At 35.7% G+C, this 26751-nt stretch overlaps 1 protein-coding gene across 1 annotated transcript in view; it reads left to right on the forward strand.

Annotated features, from left to right (window-relative positions):
* The first annotated feature begins 764 nt into the window (after positions 1-764).
* Positions 765-26751, forward strand: part of ADAMTS6 (ADAM metallopeptidase with thrombospondin type 1 motif 6) — a 281449-nt gene continuing 255462 nt past the window's right edge. Inside the window, exons 1-4 of the mRNA XM_007457112.1 lie at positions 765-1336; positions 8202-8576; positions 10764-11128; positions 21213-21381. Of these exons, the coding sequence (XP_007457174.1) occupies positions 8480-8576; positions 10764-11128; positions 21213-21381 (631 nt within the window). The 5' untranslated portion in view covers positions 765-1336; positions 8202-8479. The remainder of the gene's footprint in view (positions 1337-8201; positions 8577-10763; positions 11129-21212; positions 21382-26751) is intronic.

Genomic DNA, 26751 nt, shown 5'->3' on the forward strand with positions numbered 1-26751 from the left:
ATACTGTATTAAAAAAAAATACGCTCCACTTGTAGCTTTCCCCGGTTGCACTTTAAAACACCATCCAGTCTCACCCTCATCTGGAAATAATGCAAGCTTCTCTTTCTTCCCCCGCCCCCCCTTCCCCACTTCTCCTACTTTTTTTGTTTTTTTCTTCTAAAGCCCCGCATAACCTGAAGTCAGTAATCAGATGGAAAGTGTGCTGATCTTAGTTTATTTTAGTCTACTTTCCCTTTTGGTGTCAATTTTACTTGTTGAGGTATATTAGAAAACAAACAAACAAAAAGCATTTTGTGCACATGTAGCTACCGAGTCTTGAAATCTGCCACTGATTGAAATTTACTATAGTTTCCTCAAAGACACTGTTTATGTGCAACTTTTAACATTATTGTTGCGTGGACTTTAAAAAAAAATACACGGAGAAGGGCACTACAGATCTTAACAGTGACATTAGTTCATCTAAAGCCATTCATCCTCCCTCCCCCTTCCCTCTTCCAAGAAACAACTAATCACAAACCAGGCTAGAATTTCTAAAAGAGGTTAGAGGAGGAGGAGGAAAAGAGGCGGAGTGGGGAAGGGGATTGAGGTTAGAAGGGCCAGAATTTCTCTCATTCACAGGGTGGAAAAGTTGACATTGTCTAAACCCTTCTGAATGGCTGGTAGTTGGTTACCCCGATTGTACCTCTACCTCCCCTCCCCCTCCACGTGACGACCCAGGACACATGCGCACCCGACGCAGCCCGGCACATCTGCAGACTGACGTCAGTGTGCTCTGCCTCCGAGGAAAAGCTGCCAAAATTTTCTACTGCTGCAATTCAAGTTGGCTGGGGGCCGGTAGTGAGATCTAGGGCTACTTCAACAAAACTTTGCTGCCCTTCCTGCTCCTCTTGTCTTCTTTTCTCCTGATACCTTTTGATGCTCTTCACATGTTATTTGCATAGCAAAGGCACTAAGCTGTCCAGGAAGAGAGGGCACCACTTCCACCCCCAATAAGTCTTTTTTTTCCCTTCCTTCCTTTCTTTTTTTTCTTCCCCCCCTTTTTTTTTGGAGGGAGGGGGTGCGGGAGAGAAAGGGGGTTTGCAAAGGCAGCATCTCAGGATGATAGCCTGGATGTATTGAAGGCATCTCTTTTTCTGCCAAATCGGAAAGTCCGTTCTCTAAAGCCCGGGTTAGCCAGACTATAGGGTTTTATTCTGGCTGCAGAATAACTAACTCACTGCTGTGGCTTTGCAAAGGGGGGCAGAAAAAAAAAAAGAGGAGAGGGAGTACGTGAGTCGTCCAGTGCAATCTCTATTGTTTGAAACTTACTTTTTATCAGAATTTGAAGATGAAAACGGTAAGGAAGACTTAACAATATTCAATGAAACCTTTTTTTTTTTTTTTTAAATTAAAACTTGTGCTTTGCTTGTCTTCCGAATAACGCGTAGGAAACTTTTTTCTGTGTGTTTTTTTTTTCTTTTTTTTTCTTTTTTTTTTTTTTTTAAATGGCAATGAGTGAGCTTGACTGAACTCATTTTACAGATAGAAATCTTTTAACTCCAGACTAGTCGGGGGTTGGAGAATTCTGGGTCTTGCAAATATTTTATGATGCAAAAAAATATACGTTTATTATACAAATAGACATGTTTTGTGAAGTATGACTTGATGATGATTTTTGTGGTCTTTAATCACCAAATAGTAATCGGGAAAGTAATAATGATGTGTATTTTAATCTGATTTTCAGTTTTCTTAAAGAAAAACCTTCTGCATTTTATAGTTTCAAGTCAGTGTCTTAAGTAGTCAGACAAGTGCATATTTTATGCCTGGGCTCAGAGGGCAGAATTAATGTGGTAGCTATAGTCCCGATGCTCTAGATATGTTAAGCTCTTAATAGGCTAATCAAAGAGATGGAAATGTGTGTTTTTGATTTACTTTTGGCCACTTGGGACGTGCTAGACTCATAACCCTCCGGAGCCTTGAATATCGGGTATGTCTGTATATATGGTATATGGGATCAAAGTTCAGAGATTGGGGAGGGGTTTGTGCTGGAGGGTTTATTGGAAAGCTGCCTTCAGATAATGTGTACTACAATTCCTGTCTTTGGTAATTTCTTTCCTTGTTGTACTGGAGGCAAAGAGAGCAAGAGAGTGAGAAAGCGCACTGAGAGGGAACAAGAGAGTGAGTTTCTTACTCTTGTTTTTATTTGAGCTGCCGGTGCAACGCGTTTGGGCCAAATGCCAACTGTCTGGGTCACACGCGTTTTATCCAAATAGATTTAGCGCTGCTGTCTGGAAATGGGCTGCTGAATGTTAACTTTAGGATCAACTCAACCAGGGCAGCTCAGACTGTTACCCTCTGTCTGGGTGAAGTGGGATGGGGGTGGGTGGGCGAGGGTGTGCAGAACGAGGGAGGAAAGGGGAAACTGAACTATTGCTTGGAACTTTTAAAAACACACTGGAGTGTGATTTCCAACATATTCCTTTAGGTTCAAATTTCTTGGGCAATTTTTTTTTCCTTTCCTTTTTTTAGCTTATGTTGAAACTTAGATGTGTGAATGATAGTTCTCAAAATTCATGACGGAGAAAGAAAGGTAACATAAAACTGGTGTAGTTGAAATTGAGAAAATTAATTTTGAGAGATAATTGTTTTCCTATGTTTCACCAAAGTGGTAGCTGCAGTTCTGGTTTATATTAATTTAGTGTTTATATGTGATCATTGGTGTTTTGGGCTTTTAAGGAATAGCTATAGAGGCAAATAAGTTGATTTCAAACAAATCAACTTCATTCATTTCTCACAAATGGCGCCAAATGAAATCTGTATTGTGGTATTAATATTTTTGTGATTCTCAAGGGCAAAACCTCTACCCTCAAGACCTGAAATACTTTAATATTTTTCATGACTGGGCCAATACGTGTAAGATTAATTCCTACTCTTGTCTACTCTTACCACTTCCTCTTCATTTCCTTGGCAACCATTAGTAACTACTAGTGGATGGGCCTCTATGCCAAATCTTACCCTATGTGTGACTTTCGTGAGAGAATAAAGAGAGTTAACATACTAAGAGAGTTAGTAGCACATTCTTTGGAACATTTGGTGGGGGAAGAGTAAAAGGTGGAAGAAGTGGTTAGCTCTCTTGGTTCTACCAAAGGGCATAGCTGATTATCAACATTTTGAGCTAACGTCAAGAGAAAAAGGTGTTTCTGTTTTTCAGGAGAGAAGTTATAATACGGATAACGTATATTTAACTTGCCATCTGGAAAAAAACAGTTTGGGACTATATGTAATTTGGGCCTTGATTTTTGTAGAATAATATTTTGTATTTTTGCTTTTGGCTTATTTGCTTTTCTTGTTAGTAAGTTCTAACTGCACCTTTCCTCGGAAACCAATCTTGCAAAATTTATATCTGATCTGGAAACTTTTGTACTTCAAGCCTTGGCGTATGGTAGGTGACAATAAATATTTGTTGAGTGAATAAATGGAAAATGAGATGAAAAGTTAATTTTCACACATAAAAATTGAGTACCTGAAGGAAGCATAGTATTGTTGCTTCCTCTGTGAAGACGAAATCGGCTTTAAAAGAAATATCCAGAGTTAAGATGAATGAAAGAAGTCGAGAAGGATGTTATACATGTTCTTTAGCTCCATAATGATAGTTCATGAAAGGAAATTGTTACTTGGCTACTCCTAGATCATTTGAGTGGGAAGTAAAGATGATAGAGGAAAAAGACAAGTAAGTACCCTTCAACAAGGGCAGACTACTGAGGGAATCACTAAAGTGCAAGTTGTCTGATCTTATTTCTACTTAGTGTAGCTTTGATCCATGGAAGCTGTTAAATGATCCCTTAACTCTACTGGTTGGTGCATTTGTCTTAGGGAAAAACGCCTGTGTGAAATCAATGTAAAGTGAAAGTTTTGATTCTGTTTTCAAATTTAAAATAGTTGTAAGCCCAGTTACCATGACTTAAATTCTTTACTGTTTGCTCTAAAAGACAATACAATCTAGTTGATTGATTCCATCATCATATCCAACCATTCCACATTTAAGGGAAGGAGGAACATGAAACTATTTTTGAAGGAAGGCCTTTGAAAAGTGATGAGTCAGATAACAAGGCGATGGGGACTAATATTTGTTTAACCATTAAAATGAAGTATGTGAACACTTTACATCATGTGTAATCTAGGAAATCTCTCATCTATAAAAGTTAAGTAACCTGTAGTCAAGACAGGACTCAAAACCTTTGTGCTTTCCACAGCTTAATGCTTCTGCTGTGCAATGTAAGGAGTTAATGCATTATGATTTCTGGGTAATTATGTACTATTTTAATATCAATCTGAATTTTGGAAACTATATCTGGATACGTCAGTACCTATGCATATTTGTTTATGATGTCCAGATTAACTTCTTCAGGAGGTATCAGAAAGTAGTTTCACCCTTTCATTTTTATTGTGTAGGTAACTGAGTGGTTAGATATGGTAGTTGTTGATTTTAGTTGAACTTGAGCCCACTCGTTTACTTATTGTTAAGTTTCCTCACTGGCATTGGAGGCTTGAAAAATGTGGGGAAGGAAGGAAGGAGTGAGAAAGGAGAAAGAAACTCCAATTTATTGAGTGCCCACATGCCAGCTACTGTAGCTAGTGGTGGAACCAAGACTGTAGCTCTGGTCTGTTTAACTTCAAAGCTCCTGCCCTTTCTATTATGCATCAGTGCTCTTTTTACTGCAGGTCCTTAAATCAAATGTTAGTGTACTTTTGACCAGGTAGTTACATACTACCTTTTCTTTCAAGGCTACTGGCTTACTTAATTTGGGCGTTTATAGGACAGTGCTAGTAATGGTAAGAGTGGAGGTTAAAAAACTGTGAAGAGCAGGAAATTTCTCAAGGGGAAAAAAAGAGTTGTTCCCTAAACCCAGGTAATTATATTGTAAGTTTGTCAGTTTCAGAGCCCAGGAAAATAGGAAAAAAGGATGAATGTGATTCAGTACAAATCTGTCAACACTACTAGAAATTAACTCGAATGTGTTAATTATATATTCCTCTTTAAAGGAAGATTAAAGTGTATGAGGGACTCACTTAATGTCAGACATTTTTATGCAAAACACTCAAGTGATCTGAAAAAAAAAATGAAGAGTAAATGTTCATGAAGCAACTGTTAAGGAGCTGGAGACTGTACATAAGTAGGTTGGGAATCAAGATAACTGGATTATTTTCTTTACCGTTGACCCTTGAACAACACTGGTTTGAACTGCAAGTCCACATATGCAAGGATTTTTTTCAATAATAATACTACAGTAATACACTATCCTTGATTGGTTGAATCTATTATGGAGAAACCATGTGTGTAGAGGGCCAACTGTAGGTAATATTCAGATTTTTGCAGAAGGTCAGTACCCCTGGCTCATATGTTGTTCAAGGGTCAACTGTGCTGTTATTGAATGACGGTGTGATTTAATCTCTTTATAGATTCTTGCCTGCGAAAAGACATATACTGCCTGTTGTTTTGCCTAAATCATTGTAGAAGAAATTTTGAGATGAAACAGTTATTGTGTATCAAGTTGCTTAAAATTTCATGTTAATTAACATATCATTTATGAATATCTATTTTGATACTGGTTGTATGCAACTGCTATTGTATATTTAAGTTACAGTGACTTAAAATGGAAGCGTGATATAATAGAAAGAATTTAGACTTTAGAGTCAGATAGTCTTATGTATGACTCTGGGCTCTGCTGTTTTCAAGCTATGTGGCCACTATGAGCTTCAACTTCTTTACCTGTAAATTGGCAGCTGTATTAGTTATCAGTTGGTGCAAAAAATATCACCATAAACTTAGTGGCTTAAAACAACACACATTTGTTAACTAACAGTTTCTGTGGTTCAGGAGTCTGGGCATGGCTTAGCTCTATCTTGTGCTTCAGAGTCTCTCACGAGGCTGCAGTCAAGGGGTTGGCAAGGACTAAGGTCACCACAGAACACTTGATTGGGGAGGCATATGCTTCTAAGCTCACATATTCAGGATTTAGTTTCTTGCAAGCTATTGCATTGAGGGCCTCATTTCCTAGCCAGTGGTTGTCTGAAGGCTGCTCTCAGTTCCTTGCCATGTGAGCCTCTCCATATGGCAGTTTGTTTCATCAAAGCCTGACAAGGGAGTCTACTGTTAAGATGAAGTCAGAATCTTTTGTAATCTAATCATAGAAGTGACATCCCCTCACCTTTGAGGTATTATATTAGTTAGGATCAAATTACTCAAAGGAAGGGAGTTACAGAAGGGCATGGATTTTAGGAGGAACGATCATTGAATTGGGGCCATCTTCCTGACACAGGGGCAATAATACCTACTTTACAAGATTGCTGTGAATATTAAAAGAAGTAACATGTATTTAAAGTTCTCTTTATTTTTGGACCTGACCTTAAACTACCTTTCTAGATATTATTACCTGTTAGTCTTCTGCATAGGAACCAAACTTACTATTATTACTAATAATATTTTCCATTTTTTTCTTTCCATCTAGACTTTGTGGACTCTGTTTCTTTAATTTGTAATGGTTGCCCCCAGAAGTTTGACTTGTGAAATTCTGTTCATCTTCCAGAGTCTATCTGAAATGTTACTTTTTTTCATAACCTTTCCTTCACCCATCAGACTGAGAAGTCATCTCCCTCATCTGATCTCCTCTAATACCTTTTATAAATTTATTATGTCATATATCAGCCTGTCTTGAGTTTTTCTTTGTTCCTTAGATTATGAGCTCCTAAAGGGCAAAGATTGTGTCTTAATCTTTTCTTATCCCCATGTTATTATAACATCATTTTTAAAACATTGTAAAACAACAGTTGTTGATTAATAAATTAGTTTTTCCAAGGTTTAGCAGTTTAATAACTTGTAGACACAGATGTAAGGAACTTTAAATGGTTGTGGTTGTTTTATATGTTGTAATAACAATATTTCTAGCACTATAGGGAATGAAGTATTCCAAATAAGTTTACAGTTAATCTTAAATATCCTTTAATATCCCTAAATTGATATTATTTTAATCACTATTAATTAATTAATTCATTTACTCATCCATTTTTTTCAATCAACAAATATGTAAGGATTTATTATATGATAAACCCATGTATTAGGGTCTTGGGATGAAAATCTAGTATCTTTTGTGTACTTCTCTGTCATAACAATAAGTTACATTATTAAAAGTAATTTAACCTTTTATTCCTGACTCAGGCATAGTATTTTGAATATCATATATTCAGCTGTAACATAGTCATAATATACAATATGAACTATTAAGCTACATAAGGGCTATTTGTCTCTAGCCCCAACTGTATTGCTTGGGCTTCTAAAACTACTTTGTAGTTTTTCCTCTTTTTTTGTCACGTTTGTGCTTTTACTGAGCTAGTTTCTAGTCCCTTTGTTATTTTCTTATTCTAAAGTGCTATGTGCTGGGAAATTAGGTAGCCAAGTATGTCAGTGTTCTGTATAAAATGTGAATTCATGGACTCTGAAGTTGTAAATCGAAAGAAAAGTACGTGAGATAGGACATGAAATCTGTTGTGATACCTGAATTGAATTTTTAAAAATTCTTTTCAGAAAATGAACTACTTTTCTTTACAGTTTCATTCTAGATAGTTTAAATTGTCTCATATGTGTTGCTTTATGAGTCATGAAAGACTTCCAGATAAAGTCAAGGGTTACAGTAAATATGGTTCAACTTTTCAGAAGTTTAGTTTATGCTACTGAGTTTTCACAGACAGCTGCTTAATGCCACTGTGTCTTTGTAGATCTACTCTGTAAGAAAAAAAAGATAGGTGCCTCATAAAGCAACAAATCAATCTCTGGACAGCAGTGTACTGAAAAGCATGTTAAAGAATGCAATCACATACTGTTTATCACTTTCACAAAATTAACTTTGTAAAGTCAGCCTAGTTTTTATTTTATCAAAAGGTTAGTCACTATACCCATACATTGTTATCTTCAAAGTTTTAAAAAGAATTTTTATAATCCTCTTCAGGTTCCTTCTTTGATTATTAAGTAGCTTTGGCATTATCCTGCTAACCATTTAGGTTTCTAATTTGGTATTTAGTCTTGTGAATGTTTATTTAAACTATAAAGGACAACAATGGTTTGATTTAATTATGTTATTTTGTAGTATGTCCTTTGGCAAGCATTCAACATTATAGATCTGTCCATTCAGAATATTTTTCAGTTAACTTAAATTTTTTTTTTCTAGGTTAAAAAATGGCCATACTTTAGTGACTAATCAGCCTAATGCTCTGCTTATGAAAATTTTACCATCATTATCTTTTTCATTTTGGACTGAGAAAATGAATCCAGATACAGAAGAAAGTACGGGATGTTGGAAAAAAATACCCGTTAAACAGTGGAATATCTAATAACTAATCTGCAAGAAGTATTAAAGAAATAAAATTGTTATGCTTCGATTTTGGCATGGTATTGACTCTCTAGCACATAGGTAGCCCTCTAAAAAATCATCCAGTTTTCTAAATTATGGAAATTTTGTGGAAGACGTTGACCTGGATTTTGAGCCTCGTCATGGCTTCATCGGAATTTCATAGTGACCACAGGCTTTCATACAGTTCTCAAGGTAGGATTCCTGCTTTTGAAACTGACAAAAAAAACGTTGCTATTAATCTTACAAGAAAAGACTATGAATATTTAGTTTGGATGAACGTTTTCTTTGGGATGTATACTGGTAGGAGCGGAGGCCTACTGTGTCAATTCAGTGCTAGTTTCATAAATGTTAATGACTCTAAAAGAGTCTGTTTAACTTGTCCTACTAGTATTTAATATCCAGTGCATTTTAGAGTTGACTGGTCTTTCTTAGAAGATGATAGACCTAGGCCTCTTCTTCTGAATTCTAAACTTTAATAGGGTTACTCATTGCCAGTATTTACAGGCAAGGTCATGTTTAAAAGGAATCCAAAGTTTTTTCTTGTAAAAGAGCAAGAAAGCAGACAAATTCTGATATAAGATCCTTCTAATATGGACCCTTAGTGGAAAAATATGTTTCCAAACTTAAGAATTCTGATATAAGGGCTGAAAGCTAGATAAAAGAGTAAGAGTTATAAGAAGTTCAACTTTTCAAATTCTAACCCATAGGTCCCTATAATTTTAATCTGTAAAATTGAACTTCATATCATAGAAAAGATCTTAACGGAGGTCCCAGGGGTGAAGGTCATTTTGTTTTCCATGGACCAGTCCAATTCTTATGGAATTATTGAAAGCATACCTTTTGGATTCTCCTCCCATGAATGTATAGTTCATGTTTTTGCTGCTGATGAGCCAGATTTTCAAGGCTATTATAGATTGATGTATATATCTAGAAGTCCATATGTACCAATTGTGGCTCTCAAAGTAGATCAACAAAGCCATAGCATTTATTATGAACTCTTATTTATGGAAAGTGAAATAAATATTATTTTTCAATTTTTTTCCATTTGGTCATGGTTTCATGGGAGTTTATATTTGTGGATGAACTTCATGTGTAGACAGTGAAGCAATTTGCAGACATTTGGTTCCACCTTAGTGATAAACTTAGCTAAAGGAAGATGTGGTTAAGAAGGTAGATTGGTAATATTTAGTACACCTAAGTGAGGAAAATATATTCAATAGTCCTCTGAATTTTTTGTCAATCTGATAATTTTTAAACAACTTTATTTTGATATAGTATACATACCATGTAATCACCCATTTAAAGTATACAATTCAGTGGTTTATAGTATATTCACAGAGTTGTACAACTATCATCACAATCAATTTTAGAACATTTTCATTACCCAAAAAAGAAACTCTGAAATCATTAACAGTCACTCCCCAGTTCCCTCCAAACCAACTTACCCCCAGCCCTAGGCAAGCTCTAACCTATTTCTCTCTGCAGAGATTTGCCTATTCTGTATATTTATATAAGTGGAATTCTATGTGAGTGGTTCCTTTCACTTAGCATAGTGTTTTTATAGTATTAGATAATGAACTTTGATTATGAAGGCATTCATGTCATACCATGTATCAGTACTGCATTCCTTTCTGTTGTAGAATAATCTGTTGTATGAATATGCCACATATTATTCATTCATTCATTCATTTGTCAATTGATGGACATTTGGGTTATTTACCCCTTTTGGCTATTATGAATAATGCTGCTATGAACATTCATGTACAAGTTTTTGTGTCGATGTACGTTTTCATTTCTCTTGTAAAAATACCTAAGAGTGGAATTGCTGGGTCAGGTGGTAGTTCCGTGTTTAACTTTTTGAGGAACTGCCAGACCGTTTTCCAAAGTGGCTGCTATATTGTACACTGTGACTGATAATTTAAAAAAAAAAAGAAAAAAATTCTACAAGACTGTAGAGATTCTATATAAACTCTTTTGGATAACTTTCATAAACATATTTTATCTGAATGAAATTCTGTTCTTTTACACATGTGTACTTTTCACTGTTTTTTGTTTCAATATAAAAGATTTATATTTACTGTAGAATTTAGCTTTTAGAATTCATGTCTTTAAAATTAGATTTAAAAAAGAAAAACAGCCTTTAAAATAATTTTAGAATTTTTTTAAGGAATAGAATATTTGGAACTTAATTCATTTTGAGATTTTAAACTTCTACTCTTTCATTTTTGTTTAATATAACATTTTTTGTCCATACCTCACATATAATGATGCATAGTTTTAAGCAATATAGTTGTTGTTTATACTGCTACTTCTTTGTTCTGTTAAATTTTCTTTTCTTCCATGTGTTTTTTCTGGATTCTCTGCCTTGTGATTACAAAGAGGAATTCCTGACTTATCTAGAACACTACCAGCTAACTATTCCAATAAGGGTTGATCAAAATGGAGCTTTTCTCAGCTTTACTGTGAAGAATGATAAGCACTCCAGGAGAAGACGGAGTATGGACCCTTTCGATCCACAACAGGCAGTATCTAAGTTATTTTTTAAACTATCAGCCTATGGCAAGCACTTTCACCTAAACTTGACTCTCAACACAGATTTTGTGTCCAAACATTTTACAGTAGAATATTGGGGGAAAGATGGACCCCAGTGGAAACATGATTTTTTAGACAACTGTCATTACACAGGATACTTGCAAGATCAACATAGTACAACTAAAGTGGCTTTAAGCAACTGTGTTGGGTTGGTAAGTAGATGTTATAATTTTTAATTTCTGATGGGAAAATAAATTCACAATATAAATGTCTTTCCTCAGATTAATAAAATATATACATATATATACATATATATATGTGTGTATATATATATGTTTGTGTGTGTGTATATATATATATATATATATATATATATATATATATATATATATACAGTTTATCTAGGGAAGGTAGCATTCTAAAATTTTTTGTTATTTCTGCTGCCTTTGCTTTTGATAATCTTTTTCATAATGTTTGCATTGACTTTTCAAAGTAAGAACAAATTTTAAAACCCCATATTATTAGTAGAAGAATGAATGAAACCTCACGTTTCCTTTTAGAGTTACATTTTTCTGTTCAAATAGGATATCCTTAATGCATAAAAAAAACTCAGTCATTATGAGGAGCTTAAGGGTATTGTATGTATGTATGTATATATTATGGCAGGAAACCATGACATGGATTGCCTCCTTAGGTCTCTTTCTATGCTATCTTTCTCTGGTAATCAACATAGCTTAAAATTACATATGACCTACTTATGTTTATAAGTTCTTGAAGGAAAATCTTTTATATCAATGTCTCTTTATGAAATAATTTTCGCTATGTTTATCTGAAAATTGATAATAAATCTTATTTTACTTAGAAATTGGATTTCAAGAGTATAGGTTCTAGCCTGGGCATTTGGGTCCATTCTAGTCTAATGGTAAATACATAGTTCAAGGTGGCACATAGTAATGGTTGTAGAACAAAGCATGTTCTTCTACTTCTACTTCCTCTAGTTCATGCTTCCTTTACTGCTTTTATCCTGTTCAGGCTAGTATAGATGTTTCATTAAAGCTTTATCTGTTTAAAAGAGTACACACATTTTGATGCTCAACTCACATTTTCAGAAATTGTTTTTCTTCCTTACTCTATCACATCCATATCCTCATTTTTACTTAAGTATAAACAACTACATAATTAGAGTTGGATTTAAATAGTTCTAAATTTGGAAGGAGTTTTAAGAACCACCCAGTGGAGAAAAATTTTCACTATAGGTATATATAAGAATTTGCTCGGATTATCTATTTTCTTTAACTATTAAGTCAAAATGATTACTTAGATTTTAATATTTGGGTTTAATTCCTATAAAATAGACACATTGAATACATTCCTCACTAGCTTCTTTCTCTATAAGCAGTGTTAAACTTTATATACAAAAGAGATTTATCTTTTTGAATAAAGATAAATTATCCAAAATAAATCTGTTTTAAAACTTCTTACATGTTAAAATGACATTTGCTGTTAAGTACAATAGAAAAATACTGTTCCTAGTCATAGACCAAGCTCTTTAAATTTGGCATTAACATTAATTATGCCATTGATAATTTTAGCAGGGTGGTGAAATGAACAGATTTGAGATTTAGGGAAAAAAAACTAATTCCATTGTGAGATTTGAGGGAAGAGGAGCAATTGGAAATATGAAGATGAGTTAGATCATGTAGGAGATAATGAAGGCCTATTAGCAAGACTATGGCACTGGGAATGGAGAAGATAGAAAGAATTTGAACCACATTTTGGTGAGAAAATTTATAGGATTTGTGTCATTAATTTTTATTCCCTGGCATATAGTACACAGTAGATATTTAATAATATTTTTAAAAATTGAAATATCATTGAACTGGGTGTGGGATGAAGGAGAGAAAGTAATTGAAGTTGATTGAGGTTTCTCTTTTTGATGAGACTATATGAACTTACTAGCAGAGAAAGGGAATGGTAGTGGAATGTTGGATTAGAAAGGAAGATGAAGAGAGTGATTCTGGTATAGTAAATGTGAAGAATCTGAAGAAATAAAGGTTAAAGATGTCTAGTTGGCTTTTGGGAAGTATAGCTCTGAAATTTAGAAGAGAATTTAATTCTGGAAACAGTTGAGAATTGCTGATATAAGTGACTACTGATGAAACGGTGAAAGATGTTGATGAGACAAAAGTGAGAAGAAGGTTGTAATTGGAAACTTTTCTATACTTAAGGGGATAGCAGAGTGTCATTCATCTATTTTTCATCCTCATTGAGACTTTCTGTGTGTCTTATTCTCTCTTATTTCTATTCGTTAACACCTGTTTTACTTTGCTTCTTATTGAAACTGCATGGTCCATGTTGACTCACTTTTTTTGTTGTTGTTGTTAATTTTTATTGGAGTATAGTTGCTTTACAGTGTTGCTCGATCTAGGTGTGGTCTGCCAGGTTTGTCCACTAGTTACTATTTCCCCTTGGCAACTAATAAGGAATTTGTGAGCACATACTTTGTGAGCAGATACTATGTAAATATCCTATTCTTCATCTCACTTTTACCCACCAATTTTAGTAACCCTCGCCTTCATTCTTATTTTATATCATGTTATATTTTTAATCAAATGGAATATGTAAACAAGTTTTTCTAAAATCCCACTTTTCTAAGGCCCCTTTTAATCAATTCTGTTTTTAATTGTTCTATATAAAATAGTTTTCAATGTAGAGATCATTAGTGTTTTCTAATCATACTTACTTACCCATAGTTTCAGTTTTACAATGCTTGCACCACTCAAAGGAAAAAATTCCTAATGTTATAATCTATCAGTTGTTTAAAATAATGTTACTTTTTAGTTTGCTTTATATTTGAACCATGGCTTTCTTATTTAGGCTTTGTTTTTCTGGAGTTTCTAGTTACTTTTATTTTGTCTTATTGAGGAAAAAAAAATGATTTCTTTACCAACAGATAAGTTTCATCCAGTTCCTTAGTCCTTATACCTATTGCTTGGAATATATTTCATTCTTCTTTGGAGGCATTTTTCTTGGAGTGTATGGGTTAATTAATTTCTTGAGCTATTACACTTCTCTCATCTTGGGATTTCTTTTTTCCTAGGTTAGTTCCACATCTTCTTCTTTCTGAGTTTACATCCTGGTTTTGTTGGAGAACATCTTCAAGTAATTACCTCAGAAAAGGTGCCTGAGAAGTAAAATTTCTGAGTCCTTGCCTATTTGAAAGTGACCTTATGTTACCCTCATGTTTGCTTAATAATTTAGTTGGATATAGAATTCTAGGTTCAAAAATAGTTTTCCTTCAGAACCATGGATGGTAGAATTGGAAAAGGGAAATACGGGGTATCAAATTTATCTCTGTGGTTTTATATCTTAGGAAAAGATTTAAAGAGCTAAAAAAATTTGGCATTGATACATTTTGGGTGGCAGATAGAAGTCTGCTTCTTGTTCTTTTCCTCTTCCTTTAAAATTTTTTTTTCAAAATGATGTGCTTTTCTCCTTATCCTTCCTGTTTCAAGAATTTTATAAATAATGTGGTAAGCTGTGGGTCTTCTTTCCTGACCCCTATTTTGTATTTGATGGGTGATTTCAATTTAAAGACCCTCCTTCAACTTAGAGAAATTTAAAAAAATATTTCTTTAGTGATTTTATCTCCTTGTCCCTCACCACTCCATTCTGTAATTGGTTTTCTGCTTCTCTTATCTCTCTTTTCCTTTTTTTTCTGTTCTAAGTTCTATGAGATTTTCCCACTTTTGCTTTCTTTTTCTTTAATTGATTTAAAAATTATAGCAGTCATATTTCTAATTTTCAACAGATCTTTCCTGCATTGTTTCTTTCTTCATATTTTGTTTTTATTTGATGAAAAATGATTTTCTTCTATCTTTCTAAGATACTAAAGACTATAAACCTAGTTAAAAAAGACCAATGACCCCATTAGACTTTCTATTCATTTAATTATGTTCATAGTTGCTTCTCTACTTTTTCCATTATTAATTCATCCATTCACCAAGTGCTTATAAGTACCTACCATGTAACAGGCACTGTTCTAGGTGCTAGGAGTACAACAGTGAACAAAACAAGAATCCTTGTTATTGTATAGCTTGCATTCTAGTGGAGGAGATACACAATAAGATAAATAAATAAAAATCATAATATGTTGGATACTGATAAGTTCTAATGTAGAAAAAATATTGAGTAAAAACCTTAAAAGTAATGAGGAAAGGAATACTGACATCTGAGGGATAAGATTTCCAGGTGGAAATCTTCAAGTACAAAGGTCTGATCTGAGAGTGTTTGAGGAACAGCAAGAAGACTACCATGGCTAGAGCTAAGTGAGAGAGAGGAAGAGTAATGGAAGGTGAGGTTAGAAAGAAAACTTGGGGGCCAGTTGTTAGGTTTTAGAGGACACAGGATAGAATCAATGATGATTCCAAGCTTAGGGCCTGAGCAACTAGAAGAAAATAGCAGCCATCACATGAGATGAGAAAGACTCAGACATTAACTGAGATGGAAAAGCTGTAGGAGGAGTAGGTTGGGGGGTGGTATATATCATAACTTCAGTTAGACATGTTAAACTTGAGATATTGTATAGGATGCTGGGTATCCAAGCCTGGAGTTCAGGAGAGAGATGTGAGTTATGAAGTTATTTTGGGGGTCATCTATATAAATATAAATGACATTTAAAGCCAGGAGATTATGTGAAATTGCTTAAGGGAGAGTATACATAGAATAAATAAGAGGTCTAAGGACTGAGCCTTTAGGTGCTCCAAGGGGTTAGGGAGGTTGGAAAGATGTGGAGGGGACAGCAAAGAACAGTGGAGTAAGAAGGTTGAAGGAAAACCAGGCAAATATCCTAGAAGCTAAGAGAAGGAAGTATTTCAAGGGAAAAATGCTGCTGAGTCAAAATAAGAGTATGACTGAAAACTAATCATTGAATTTATCAGTGAAGAAGTTATTGATGACCTTGGCAAAAGCAGTTTTGGTGAAGTCATAGTGGGGTTTGGAAAAGAGGCAAAAGCCTGATGCGAGTAGGTTTAAGAAGGAATGGGAGGGCTTCCCTGGTGGTGCAGTGGTTGAGAGTCTGCCTGCCGATGCAGGGGACACGGGTTCGTGCCCCGGTCCGGGAGGATCCCACATGCCGCGGAGCAGCTGGGCCCGTGAGCCATGGCCGCTGAGCCTGCGCGTCCGGAGCCTGTGCTCCGCAACGGGAGAGGCCACAACAGTGAGAGACCCGCGTACCACCACAAAAAAAAAAAAAAAAAAAAAAGAAGGAATGGGAGAAGAGTAAATATATAGACAATTATTTTGAGGACTTTTGGAAAAGCAAGAAATGATCAGTTGCTGCAGGCAGAAGTGGGAGTCTTTATCATTTTGTTTTATAAAAATGAGAATGATTGTGTAAAGAGAAGAGAAATTTCTGGAGTGAATTCTTTGATAGGCGAGAAGGGATGAAATCATCTACATAAATCGAATAATTGTTCTTATCTAGGAGAATGGACAGTTCATCCATAATAACAGGAAATAATACAGAACATATGGACATGAGATGCAGGTAGGTTGGTATTTGTGGTTGTAGAAGTTTGCAGGAGGTTGTGTGCTGTTTTCTATTGGAATGGAAGATGGAAAGGTGAGGTGTTAGGGGATTAAGTAGAGAGGAGAAAGTATGAAATATTTATCCCAGAGAGCAGGATACTGAATGAACTAGAGAAATGCAGTATAATTGCCATGAAGCATCAAGGACACAGTTGAGATTTGTGATGATGGATTTAAAGCAAGACTAGTCTAAGGTAAGATGGACAAGATATTCAAAGGAGAGGAAGCCAAGGAAGTGAGAGCACAGGGATTGAAGAGACCATCTATGTAAGTAGTTCTTAAGCTGGGGTCTGTGGATAGAATTCAGGGGGTTTGTTAACTGGAATGGGGAAAATTTCATCTTTATCTTTACTAATTCTTAAGTGAAATTTAACATTTCCTTCAGTTAACAATATAGGTAACAAGCCAGTAAAGTAACAGCAGTACCTGTAACTTTGTCTTGATAGAAATGATATTTTCATATCGTGTTACAGTTTTTGCAGGTCCCTTAAAATACTATTTATGTTAATCACTATTGTGAAATTATGGTAGTTATTAGATCTATTGCAAAGCTTCTTATTTAAAGTGTTACAAAAAGGCATATGTATTGCTATATTACATTTTAAAAATATTTTGATAACTGTATTTCATTATAATTGGTTTTATTTATTATCCTATATATTTCTTTTGCATTTAAGATATTATTCTGAGAAGTGGTCCCCAGGCTTCACGCCTAGACCTTCAGAGGGATTCAGGGCATGTGCACACACACAAATTTTAAGAACCAATGATATAAGAAGATACTGAAGTCAACAATTATTCAGGAGTGGTATTGCAGAGGGTGACAGTGACCCAGAAGCTAAGATCTTTGAGGAATGAGGAAAATGACTTTAGGTCAGTAGATAACTACAGCTAGCAGGGGGAGAAGGTGATGGTATGGGATTTGAAGGTGGTAAGGTTTTTTCTTTTTTTGGAGGAGAGAGGGATAATTGTTTAGAAATGGCAATGAGTACAAGAACTCTTAACCCTACCTCCAGGTCCAATAGGAGATATGTAGGAGAGAAAGTAGCCACCATTCCAGAAGATTACAGGGAAGAAAGAATGTTATCTAGGGAGATTCAGGTTTTTGTTTGAGCAAGATGAAGTGAACATACACAGATGAGGCTGAGTGTATAGGAGATTTTGTATATAATTGACCTTGAGTTTGAGAGGGTACAGCAGAAGTGTTTTAAATGGTGAAGGGGGAAGTAGAAGATGGGATCAGAAAACATGATGTACTTAACCATATGGGGAGTAGAATCCAGGGGATGGACCTTGGGCATTTTGGAGGGACTGGCATGACAAGGCAAGGGGGCATGATGAGATTAATCCTGATGGTCCAGAGGCCAACAGTGTAGAGGTGAGTGGGGATGCTGAGGGAAGTGGGAGTAGGGCTCTTGCTAGGCATGCACAGATTTCTGGGGCTCCCACCTAACTCAGGTCCTCTATCATCTGGCCTCCAGCTCCTTTCTAATCTCATAATCATTTTCCCCTTCCCTCCCTTTAGCCACAGTAGCTCCTTGCTGTCTCTCAAATACTGCATGCATGCTCCTACCCCGTTGCCTCTGCATTTGCCATTCCCACTGTCTGATCTGCTCTTTCCCAAGATATCTGTTTGGCACACTCCTTCACTTTATTCAAGTTTCTGTTCAAATATCACCTTATTATAGAGGATGTTCCTGACCATACTAAATAGTTGATATAATTCTCTCTGTCCTCTGATACCTTTCTGTTCTCTTACTGCTTTATTTTTCTTCTTGACATTTCTTACTACCTGATTATTTATTTATATAATGAATGAATGACTTTTTTCTACCTCTTCCCACCAAAATGTAAGCTCCATGATAGAGCCAGAACTTTGTTTTTTTCAGTTTTGTATTCCCACCACCTAGAACAGTACCTGCCATGTGATAGTGTGATAGGCACTCAAAACATACTTGATGAATGAATAGACAAAGTTAGAAGCACCCCTCAGGGGACTTCTCTGGTGGTCCAGTAGTTAAGACTCTGTGCTCCCAATGCAGGGGGCCTGAGTTCGATCCCTGGTCAGGGAGCTAAGATCCCACATACCGCAACTAAGCCCACGTGCCGCAACTAGAGGGCCTGCACGCTGCAGTGAAGACCGAGCACAGCCAAAATTAATTAATTAAGTTAAAAACAAGAAGAAGAAGCAACACTCAGAGGATAAGGGAATTATAGTGGCTAAGAGTCCAGTCTCCAAAGATAGTTGAGTGAATTTGTTACTTAGCTTTGCTCAGTGTAGGCTTCTCATCTGCCAAGTAGACCTGATAGTAGTACTTACTTCATAGAGCTATTAAGATTAAATGAGATAATGAGTGTAAACATTTTACAGAGTACCTAACTCTGGATTTTCTTCCAGGGCCTTTCCGTTCTTGAAATTAGAGATTTTATTTACTTACCAAGTTTCTGACTCTATTTTTCTCCAGCAACCTGAGTTTTTTGCTGAGGACCTTTTGACATCTTCTTCCCACAGTCCAGCATTACATGACTTTAGTGCTCTCTCCTTTCTGGGCAGTACTCTAGACACTTATCAAAACTTCTTATACAAGCCCTCTCTTCTGCATGCGCCCTCTTTTCTGCAGGAGCCTTGCTCAGTTTGCTATTACTTTGTTAATGTTGATGGTAAAGTAATTCATGATCAGGTATTAGAGTTTGTTACTGGCGTATTATATTATTCCTGTCAGTACTTGCATTTAATTTAGGGACTAATATCCTAAAAGTAAAGCAAACAGTGGTGAAAATAATGTGAAGTGACTAGGTCTGCTTTTCTTTTCTTTTTGCGGTACGCGGGCCTCTCACCGTTGTGGCCCCTCCCGTTGCGGAGCACAGGCTCCGGACGCGCAGGCTTAGCGGCCATGGCTCACGGGCCCAGCCGCTCCGCGGCATGTGGGATCTTCGCGGACCGGGGCACGAACCCGCGTCCCCTGCATCGGCAGGTGGACTCTCAACCACTGCGCCACCAGGGAAGCCCTAGGTCTGCTTTTTTGTTTTTTGCATTCTTTAGCTGATTTCATGTAGGTGGCTGCCAACTTCATCTGTAAGTTAGAGCAGCTCTGATTATGTCTTATTTTTCTTTCCAAGCATTTGGTACTTAGCATGAATTTCCCTAAACAGAATCATAGAGGTTTAGATTCAAAGGGATCTTAGAGATTATCTGGACCAGAGGTTTTCAGCTTTTTTTTTTTCTTTTTAAATCGGCAAAATTCTTTTCTCAAATGAAATGTTATGTGGAAACTTAATATATAGATTAATAAAAGCACAGCTGATTCCTGATCCCAGGAATCCAAGCCATGTAGGTCTACCTTTGTTGTCTGGGGCAGTCCCCTAAGGGCACTTCTATGGAACCCTTAGGGCTCCCTAGAGTGCTGTTTTAAAACCACTAATTTACACCAACCCTTTCATTTTTCCAGCTGAGGAAATACGCTCAGAGAGTTTATGTTTTATCCAGTGTTACAGGGTAAATTAGTTGGGTTAAGAACAGTCCTCACATGTGCCATTCTTAGGAAAACACTATTAGACAAGGATGGAAGTTCTTATTTCTGATGTAGATAACTTACTATCTCATTTCTTTTAATCAGCAAATTTTATTTGCTGTATATACTACATATGAGACATTTTCTATGGGTGTAACTGATACCAAGAAACCCTTTCTTTAAGAGAGCAAATAGTATGGTTGGGAAAATAAAACATGCAGTTGGAAAGTTATACCAAATTTAAATACAGATTCAAGACCTGAGATGTAGCAAAGCATAATAGAATTAATTAAAAATAAATGATACCAATAATAAGCTCTGTTGGAGATCAGAGGAGGCTGACGCTACTGCAGTTGGACTCAAAAGAGTTTTAAAGAGGAGCTATGACTGAGCTAAGTAGGACTTGGTTAAGTAAATAGATGTAAGGCTATATAACACTGTAAATAAGGGCAGAGCTTTGTGGGAATACCAGTGACTTCACTTACCTCTATATAATAATGGGCAGGTTCTTAACCTCTGAACCTATTACTTCATCTACAAAATGGGGATGTATGGGACATATATGAATTAAGGACATATATACTGGTGTAACATAAAACTTTAAATGGGAGTAGTTTATCACAATAGTTTATTTCTCCATTATGTGTGTCTAGATTGGACAGCTTTCCATGAGGTCAGTCAGGGGCCCATGTTCTTTCTCTTTTGGCTTCCACCTTTCCTAGGTCTTTTCTCAGAGAGAGTAGAGAATTCCACTGGAGAGGTTCTTGGGGGTTGGGCCTGAAAGTGGTATATGCTCTGCCTATTTTCTATTGGCCAAAACTCAGTTACAAAGCTATACCTAAACGCATAGGAGTCAGTGAAGTTGTGTGCACAATTTGGAAAGGAAATAAGTCTTAGTGAACATACAAGAGGTCTCTGCTACCTCACATCGTTATTGGGAAGATTAGAGGAAATAATGTATGTGTTATGCTTAGTACAAGGCATAGCATGTAAAGGTATTTAAACATCCTTTTTAAAGAATAGGAAAATTTATATACTGTTTTGCTGAGTATAGATAATTCACTAAATTTCTATTAACATGTGTTTTAACCTCCTTTTTGGAGAGGTATCAGTTTATTTTTGACTCCTGGTAATAATACTAATTAATATTTTAAATGATTCTTCTTGGTAAATTCTTTGTTTCTTTTTCTTTTAGCATGGTGTTATTGCTACAGAAGATGAAGAATATTTTATTGAACCATTAAAGAATACCACAGAGGACTCCAAACACTTTGGTTATGAAAATGGCCATCCTCATGTTATTTACAAAAAGTCTACCCTTCAACAACGGCATCTATATGATCACTCTCATTGTGGGGTTTCGGGTGAGTGTGGGGCTTTTAGAAAGTATAGTCTTGTATTGCCACTTTCTTCTGGCACGTAAGGTAAGATTAATAATAAAAGTAAATAGGAATTTGAGTAATTAGAATGATAATGTCCAGAGTCCTCTTAAAAGATGTCACCTTTTGATAGTTTTAAGTCAATTTTGGAAGCTCTTAAGAAGTCCATAAAATACAAATCTGTGTAAAATTTGATATTTTTTTCTTTGAAGGGGAAACCTTATTTTATCCAGGTAATAGTTACAGCTTTCATGCACAGGTATTCCATAGTACTCTGTGCTGTTTGGTTTGCCTGATATTTTTATGCTAGTGGTAGGAATCTAAACATTTGAATAAGACTTGAAGAGTCTTAAAGGTAGTATTCAAAGATAGTGTTAGTTAGAGTACTATACAAATACATAATAGGGACAACAAACCTAGCCTTTAGTGGTCAAAGAAGACTTCAGGGAGGAAGTGACTTTTAAGCTGAGGGAATAATGGGTAGAGTGTTCCATATAAAGGGAATAGCATTTACAAAGATTCTGAAACAAAAGAGAGAATGTCACATTCCAGGAACTGACAGTTCATATAACTGGATATTAGAGAAGGGGTGAGATTCATAGTGGTTGGGGGGGAGTAGTCATGAGAGGTGAAACTGGAGAGATAAGAAGTGGCCAAATCACAAAGTGCTTGTAAACCACTTCGAGGAGTTTACCTTCAGTATACTGGAATCCCACTGAAAGGTTTTATGCAGTAGAAATCACATGATGAGATTTAGGTTTTAAAAAGATTACTCTGGCAACCATATGGAGACTGATTTAGAGAAGAGAAAGACTAGGGTAGGGAGTTAGGAGGCTGTTTAGTCTAAAGATTAGAATGCTTAGAGAAATACAGGATATAGCATAGCATAGTAGAAAGAACATGGGCTTTGGCATACTTGTGGACAAATTATCCAACCTCTCCGAGTACTCCTTTCAGCACACATTAGTTACTCAGTACAATGGTAGCTATCATTATTATTGGGATGACTTTTTCTAGCATTTAAAGAGCCACTGTATTAAAAAACAAACAAAAAAAGGAGTAGATTTATTCCATGTAGTTCTAGTAGCTGGAACTAGGAGCAGAATATTCCAGAAGGAGATTTCAGCTCAATACAGAGAAGAGTTCACCAACAAGTAAATTTAATAAAAAATAGAATGGGTTCAACAGGTAGATTTGTAAAAATGGAATGGGTTGCCTTGTGAATTAGTGAATGCATCACGCTCTTGTTTCTTCTCTGTATCCTTATAGGCTCTTTTACTTCTGCTTCAAGTACAAGTGTTCTTTGGAGTTCTCTCCTCAGCTGACTGTTCTCATTCTCCATACTCTCTTCTTGAGTCATCTCTGAGGCTTTTAATTATGGGAGGTTCTTCTTGGTCAAGAATAATTGGAACTAGAAAAAGGTCACTTAAAGTGAATCTAGTTGAGGCATGAAATACAGTGTCATGGTAAATGATGAAAAAAGGTTTGATTTGTCTTTGAAATGAATAAAGAAGCTAGACATTATGGAAATAGTTTATCTTATATTTAACAAAATTTAGGCTATAAGTACAACTTTATATAAATTTTTTAAAAACTAAGATTCAAATATTTAGCTGTTTATTGTTATATAATTTTCCCACCATTTTTTTCCATAACATGATGTTTAAAGATCACCTTTTGCAAAAATATTTAAAGATTTCATCATGTTCTGAAAGGTATCTCTTAACTATTTGAGATTCAGGTTATCCTCTTTTGAAGTGCCTATTTCTTTACTAACTGGTATTTACCAGGCAGAGCCTTATTTTTCAATGGTTTAGGCATGAATCAGGCAGTTCTCCAAATCTACTTTTATTGCCATCATAGACCACTGTCATGACTTTCTATCTAGTCTTCCTATCTCCAGGTTTGTCCTTTTCTGTCTTTAGTCAAGTCTATCTCCTAATTCTGGCTTACACACCTTCACTGGCTTCCCAATAGTGGGATTTTAGTAGTAGCTCCCTAAATTCCGTGGGAATGTCACTAGATGTTATTGGGGAAAAAATCACTTTATGTTTAATAAGTTTGAGAAATGTCTGGTTAAGAACTACCTTAATTGTGATACTAGCTCAACAGCATCGTTCAAGTGAGATATGCATTTATAGGCATACACATTGCCAGTTAATCTGTTAATCAGGAACTCAAGTTTATATCAGAATATAAGATATGAAAACCCTCTTGGCAGTGGGTATTTTTATCTCATATTCAAATATGAATTTTCCCATTCTGATTAGATTTAAGCTATTGATTAAAATTTTTTTATGAGAGTAATATCTGTTCTTGTAGAAATTTTAGAAAATACAGGATAAAAAGAAAAATAAAAAAGAAAATGAAAGTTGCTCTTTTACCACCCAGAGATAACTGAATGTTCTTATAGTCTATTCATATAGATATTATTTTGTCTTTATACCTGCATTATCTACTTATGTATTTATTAGATAGATATTAATTTAGCATGCATATGCAAGACTATTCTCAGTGCTGAGATGCAGCAACAAATAAAGCAGAAAAAGTCCTTACTCCAAGGGATCTTATATTCTAGTGAGGAGAGACAGTTAACTAAATAAGCATTTAAACAAAACATAAATACATGGCCAAACGTCAAGAAGTAGTAAGTGGGCTTCCCTGGTGGCGCAGTGCTTGAGAGTCCGCCTGCCGATGCAGGAGACGCGGGTTCGTGCCCCGTTTCGGGAAGATCCCACATGCCGCGGAGCGGCTGGGCCCGTGAGCCATGGCCACTGAGCCTGCGCGTCCGGAGCCTGTGTTCCGCAAATGGGAGAGGCCACAACAGTGAGAGGCCCGCATAACGCAAGGAAAAAAAAAAAAAAAAAAAGAAGTAGTAAGTGAGTAATGAAAAATAAACCAGATCAGGGACTTCCCTGGTTAAGAATCTGCCTTCCAATGCAGGGGACGCAGGTTCGATCCGTGGTCAGGGAACTAAGGTCCCACATGCCATGGGGCGCTAGGACCTCGGGCTGCAGCTACTGAGCCTGTGCGCTCTAGAGCCTGCATGCCGCAGTGAAAGATCCCTCATGCTGCAACTAAGACCCGATGCAGCCAAATAAATACATAAATATTAAAAAAAGAAATAAAAATAAACCAGATCAATGAGATAATTTTACATGGCTGTATATATTAAAGATATTTTGAGATTGATCAAAAATTCAAAATTATATTTCAGATGACAGAGATCTATGTACTTGGCTTTGGGGGAAAAGTTCTTTATTGTATATGTTTGTGGAGGAATGTTTTCTTTAACATTCAATACTCAATCCAAAATTAAACTGAGCAAAGCACATGTAATGAGTATCATTTGAACTACTAATCTCTATTTTGAAACAAAATAAAACAAGTCAGTTGTGTATTTTATTTTAGACTAAAAGAGGTATTCATTACAGATCATTGAACTTAACGTTAAGCAGTCAGTTGACAATTATAAAATGTAGATATTGTTTTGTAATGATCTAATCATGCGGGAAAGATTTTAATCTTTAGAATGAAACTAAAGATGTTATCTTTTTAGATTTTATTCATTCAGTATGCATGTGTGTATATTACATATATTTATCAGACTACAAATCTTTTGAGTATAAGGATTATATCTTTTCATTTATGAATGTCCATCGAAGACACTGTATATATATATTTCTGATGGAGCAATAGCCAAGCAAACTAACAATTAAAAAGCTTAAAAGTTGAAAATTGTGAATATGATGATAAGAGCAGCTACCTTATACTAAATCCTATAAAATGAGAAACACTATTGCTAAGTGTTTATGTTTCCCAATAATGGTCTAATTCTTTATACAATACTTTAAATAAAAATAAGGAGAAATTGAATGAGAGTGAAAATTATCAAAATAATGGAAATTCTATCCTGTATTTAGACATTTAAGCTGTTTAGCCAGAGGAAGGAGAAGACTAGGCATGATTTGAATGCATGAGTGGTTTCATGATCACAGAAAACTGAGCAAGAGAAATTGGAGTAATGTTAATGCAGAAAAGATTTGGCTGTCTCATACGATATTACCACAAACCCAATGGCTTAAGCAGTACACTTTTATTATCTCACATTTTCTGTGGACTAGGAATCTGTGTATGTATAGGTTATTTATTTAACCTCAGCCAGGGCTGGGTTCTTATCCAGAGTCTTTACTGGGGAAGAATTCACTTCCTCACACCCATGGTTGTTGGCAGCATTCAGTTCCTTGCTGTCATAGGACTGAAAACTTTAGTTTCTGACTGGTTGTTTGCCAGAGGCCACCTCTGGAATGTACAATGTACAGTTCACCAACTTTGTTGTTTCCTTCCTCTAAATCAGCAAGGGAATGACTTTAGTAAGATGCTACAATATTATGTAACATAGGTATGTAGTCATATACATGTAATCATGTACATCCCATCATCTTTCCTGTCTTCTGTTGGTTGGAAGCAAGTCACAGGTCCGGCTCATACTCAAGGGAGGAGATGAGGACACAGGAGGTTATGGGAGCCACTTTAAGAGTCTGTCTGCCACGGTGGCCATAGGGGAATACTCACTGGCTGTCTTGGGGATATGCTATTGAATTAAGAAGTAGTATATTTCTGCCTCTCTTCACCTTTAGGAATAAAGACACTCATTTAATTTATATGAGTTTCAAAAGTATTTGACTGATGCTTCTCATGGTCATTTCCATCTCTTATTTCTTAAAATTTATAACTTCTCTCAAAGTAATTTTTAAAAGGGAAAGGCTGAAGAAAAATAGTATAGTGCCACTTTCTGTCAAGTAGATTATATAGATTACTCTAACTTTTCGTAACTAAATTTTTCATTAAGTGGCGGTTAGAAAGATTTCCTGTTCAATATAAGGATATGAAAGTGAGGTATACAGCGGACCTGTACTTGCTCAATTTTATTAAATGAAGATGAATATAAATGAGACAAGTGTTTACAAATGCCATAGTACTAAAAGGTCTGTTCTGTACTGAAGGACCAAATATCTAGAAATCAAAGGATAAAGCTGCAATCCACACTAAATGTGGTTTAAAGTGAGTCATGTCGGAATCATTGTCTTTCAACTCTGTCTTATGCCATTGACCTCTAGGTTATGGAAAAGGAATACTTTGGGTACTTTGTCAGGATAAATAGTTGTAGAATACAAAATTAAATGAAAAAGATAATTCACAGCCTTTTAGATTTGAGATTTCTAGAGCAGTATAGAATTGCTCTATTAAGATAGTTTAATAAAAGCATCTTACTTTAAAATAAATGCTCAAAAAGCATTTTAGGAATAGATTTTTGCAACATTAATATTCTTCATCAGAACTGTCTTAGGCTGT

This window comes from Lipotes vexillifer, unplaced genomic scaffold (assembly GCF_000442215.2).
Source record: "Lipotes vexillifer unplaced genomic scaffold, Lipotes_vexillifer_v1.1 scaffold241, whole genome shotgun sequence".
In the NCBI taxonomy this organism is placed as follows: Eukaryota; Metazoa; Chordata; class Mammalia; order Artiodactyla; family Lipotidae; genus Lipotes; species Lipotes vexillifer.